We start from the raw sequence: 4,490 nt of genomic DNA, 5'->3' as shown, positions 1-4,490 counted from the left end.
GAGAAGTACTTTGAAGTGGTAATGATATTACTTTTTAATATTAATTAATTTGATAGAACACTAATTTTCACTTAACACATCAAAAACAATTATTCATTAATTGGAAATGGTTCTCTTTGCTACAGATGTAATTCAATGTATATTCCTGGATTTTTTATGGTTTAATTAAAAGATCTATAATGGTTAAAAAAATTTCTGAAAACCGAAACAGTTTCAAATGGATTTTCCATTAAAAACGTGATAAACATGAGTAGCAGCATCAAATGACTAATATTTATTCATCCATGCAAACAAAATTTTAAAAAAGTCATATATATGACTATCATCAATTTTGTACTACAATCATAAGGCACTGTTGAATTTTTTTTATTCTACTTTACATATTATCTTTTAATTCTCATTTAAAATAATATCTGCCAATTTCTGATTAGGCATTGCGTACATAACAGAATAAAACACGCATTTACTTCAAGTAATTAGTAACTTAAAACAAAAAAATATAAAAGACCTGAGGCATAATTTAGTTTCAAAACAACAGCCAAAAGAAAGCAGCACCAACCATGGAAGCTGATAATAATGATCAAGAACAGACATTTTAAAACAGGCTTTTTGAAAAACTAATTTTAAAAGAAAATATTAAATTTTAACTGTACCTCAATGTAAATAGATGTTCTCTAAATAAAAGTATTTAAACAAATGATTTGTTAAATTAACTTTCAATTATAATTTTATTTCATGATGATTATTTAATTTTTTCCCTAAATCTATTTGAATAACATTATCGGTTGAGTTCCATAAATAAATTGCTTCAAATCAAGCAATTGAATTAGTTAAATAAAAGAATAACAAACAAAAGAACACGACGGTGTTTCAGTATTTTTTACCACACTCGACCATTATTGACTGTACCTATATCATACTCACAAGTTTGTGCTAAACTATTTATTAAAATAGAAGAGAAACATAATCTGGTTGGAATATAATTGAAAATCATTTTTAACTATTTTTCTTGTTACTTGTTACAGCTTGAAAAACCTGAAAGGCGGACCAAATTCATCAATACAGTTGTTTCTCTCCTCCGTGAATTTAAATTTGATGGTGTTGATTTAGCTTGGCAATTCCCTCCTCAACATGAGAAATATGAAAAAACATCAATTGGTAATAATGATTCTTAAGTATTATTTCACATTTTATTAAGCAGTAAAGTTTAAATTGTTCATACTAGATTTTTAAAGCTCATATTACTTGATAAGTTTCATTTACCATTAAAACAATTACTTTCTGTTTTGAAGCATCAATCTGGCATAAGATAAAGAAAACATTTGGAGCTGGTGTTGATTCTAAAGCTATTGAACACAGGGATCAGTTTGTCGCTTTATGCAGAGAACTTAAGGCTCAATTAAGACCTGATGGCAAACTCCTTTCAATTGGTCTTCTTCCACATGTTAATTCTACAAGTAAGTGAACTTGTTTAAATTACTCTAATTAGGGAGTTTATCAATGTAACATTTTTAAAAAAAGTTTAATTTATTAAATATTTTTCAATAATAGATTGTAGGAAGATGGTCCAAGGGGTGGTCCAGAGAGGTACAAAACTATCAGAAGAAACACTACTTATTAGTAACTGACATTCCGCAGGGCTTCATCAGGGTTAAATGAGAACAAGATACAAACTTAGTAAGTTATGATAAGACCAGATGAAAACTCAAATGAAGTTGTAAAAAAAGGATATATATAAAAAATTAATATAAAAAAGGTGAATTTAGTTGGCTAAAAAAAAAAATGCATATTATTTGTATATGATATTATAATATCCCTTTTTGGAAGCGGGGTGGCTTAGTGAGGAAGGAGCTGTTATTCTAAATCCAAAGACCTGGGTTCGAAACTGGCTGTGGTAGATAATTATTTGTGTTACTATTGCTGTGAGTCAATCCTATGGGTTCGGGAACTAATCGGGACTCATTTTTCATTTTCATATTATTCCTTTATTTCTCTGCTGTTCTTGTTTTTAATTTATACTCTATTCATATATATTTATAATTTTTTTTTTTTACTTTACTACGTTCACCTTTTTTTTTATCTATTTTTTATGTATCAACTTTTTTTACAAATTCATATGTATATTCTTCTAGTCCTATAATTTCTTAAAATGTTTGTACCTTGTTCTCATTTAGCCCTGATGAAGCCCTGCAAAGTGGGGCGAAATGCCAGTTACTAATAAATAGTTTTTTCTGCTACTATTATACCACCTGGACCATCTTCCTACAATCTTCCCTTATAATGACTAAAAAAACTGATTATCATCCAATATTATTCAATTAAGTTTATTTTATTTTATTTTTATTTTGTTAAATATTGTTCAATTAATTTATTTTGAAGAGAGAGGATATGAATCAAAAAAATTTTAACCTCTGATATGATATGCTAATAAGAATAGTAGGTAACTAAAATGAATCAAAAAAATGGCCTGAGGCTATGTCACATTTATTTGTATCTAGTCTATGCATTAACATAGAGATAGAGGAAGAACAATACAGAATAAGTACTTGATCAATTACTTCATAACTGTTAACTTTCAGGCCAAGATCAAATACTTTTAAAATTAAAACAAAAGGAAGCTTAATTATCAGGACATGTATGGTTTACAATGAGTTATCCATCTTTGTTAACCTTATATAATTAATATACTAAATATAATTTCTCGGTAAATATAATTGAAGGAATTAAATTAAAAAGACCAAACCAGTGAAAAATTGTGTTATATGAGCAATTAAAAAATCTGCTAGTTCTTTATTCTTAAAGTACTGTAACTTGTAGGAAGAGGTAAAGTGGCTCAGGACCTAGCGCTAATGCTGCTACCTGTTCTAGAGAATCTGAATTAAGTTTATATTTTCATGATAAGAGACTTTGGTGTAAATTAAAACTTTTTTTTTGTTTTGGGCTTGCTGATTCAAAATCACTTTATTACCAACCTACTCCATACAAAAACAAAACAAATTTAGTTGCTAAGATTCTGAAAAATGTAAAAATGGAAAAACTAGATTCAGCTTTTGTTTAAGAAACAGTTTGACCTTTGAGTATGTAAATTTTTATATCTGAATGGTATTTGTTAACAATACTTCAATTTTAATATTTTAATTTGAGGATTTGATAGTTCTTATCCTTATTTTTTTTCAATCTATCTTTGTTTTTAAAAATTATTCTTTCTTGTTTCTTTTTTTTTTTTTTATCCTCTCTACATCTGCTTCAATTAAATCTCTTTTTTATTTTTTTATTTTGCTATACCAATTATTTTAAAGAAAAATTATGGCTTGTATGTAGTATTAGAAGTCGAATACAAGTATTTAATGGGTATACTGTGAGGTAAATTGAAATACATGTTATTATTTTTCTAAAAAACACTAAGTATATTCTAAAATATATGAAAGTTATCCATTTATTTTGTGTTTCCTAATTGCAGCTTACATGGATGTAAGGTCTTTGATGCCATATGTTGACATGGTAAACCTATGGGCCGTGGACTTCAGGACACCAGACAGAGCTCCACAGAAAGCTGACTACGTTCATCCTTTAGTTTTCCTTTACCCAAGGCTGCCTCATCAGAATGTTGAAGCTGTTGTTAGGCATTGGTTGGACCATGGAGCTGAACGTAAGTTGATTACCTTTTAGGTCAACTTGATGCATGTTTTTGAAAGGATTGAAGGGTTTATTATTAGTTCCATCTCTTATATTAGTGATTTCCAATTGAAACTTAGAGACCAATGTATTCTATACCCCATCAAATAAATATTTGGCTCAAAGAAAGATTAATTAACTTGAATATTTCAATGGCTATACAATTTGTAGAGTTTGTGGCATTGTTTAAGGAAAAAATTATTATATCATCGTGATTTTTCACCACAAAGTTCATAAAAACATAAAATTTAAAAAAATACATTAAGGAACATATCTATTAAATGGTATGTGTATATAAATATACATTGTGATCAAATTAAAATTCCCAGGGTTATACATTTTTTTTACTTAAATTTATGTTAGTAATCCTAAATTAATCTGTCCCCCAAAATCCCATCAGTGTTATTTCAGATATAAAATATAATGTTTTTTCTCCAAAATATTTATTAAGTCCGTGTTTGAGCTGATAATGACTGCACCATTTAATGAATATGTTCTCAAATGTATTTTGTTGGTTTTTCTTCCCAACAATATCAAAAAATCATTGTCATATGATGGAAATTTCAAAATTTATGGAGTTATAAATTTTTTTTCTTAAATTATCTCATGAATGCTTTTTTTTTTATTTGGTCATAATAATAGCAGTTTATGAGATTTCTCTCAAAGGAGACAAAATTTATGGTGTATAAAAAGCTATATATAATAAAATTTATCTACCCAGTGTTAATTCATGGCTCTGTGGTTTGGACTACAAAAAAGGCTAATGAGAAAAAGCTCATGATATCTGAGAAGATATTCTTATGGGAGATCTTTGA

The 4,490-nt window shown here is 27.8% G+C and overlaps 1 protein-coding gene across 1 annotated transcript in view; it reads left to right on the top strand.

Annotated features, from left to right (window-relative positions):
• LOC106691021 (chitinase-like protein Idgf4) overlaps positions 1-4,490 on the top strand; it is a gene marked incomplete at its 5' end in the record, with an annotated part of 13,699 nt that overhangs the window by 2,676 nt on the left and 6,533 nt on the right. The window contains 4 exons of the mRNA XM_067051398.1: positions 7-18; positions 1,026-1,158; positions 1,293-1,457; positions 3,461-3,649. Of these exons, the coding sequence (XP_066907499.1) occupies positions 7-18; positions 1,026-1,158; positions 1,293-1,457; positions 3,461-3,649 (499 nt within the window). The remainder of the gene's footprint in view (positions 1-6; positions 19-1,025; positions 1,159-1,292; positions 1,458-3,460; positions 3,650-4,490) is intronic.

Source organism: Halyomorpha halys, unplaced genomic scaffold (assembly GCF_000696795.3).
Source record: "Halyomorpha halys isolate HHAL.00 unplaced genomic scaffold, Hhal_1.1 Scaffold2034.1, whole genome shotgun sequence".
Taxonomy (NCBI): Eukaryota; Metazoa; Arthropoda; class Insecta; order Hemiptera; family Pentatomidae; genus Halyomorpha; species Halyomorpha halys.
This window is presented reverse-complemented; position numbering and strand designations above follow the sequence as displayed.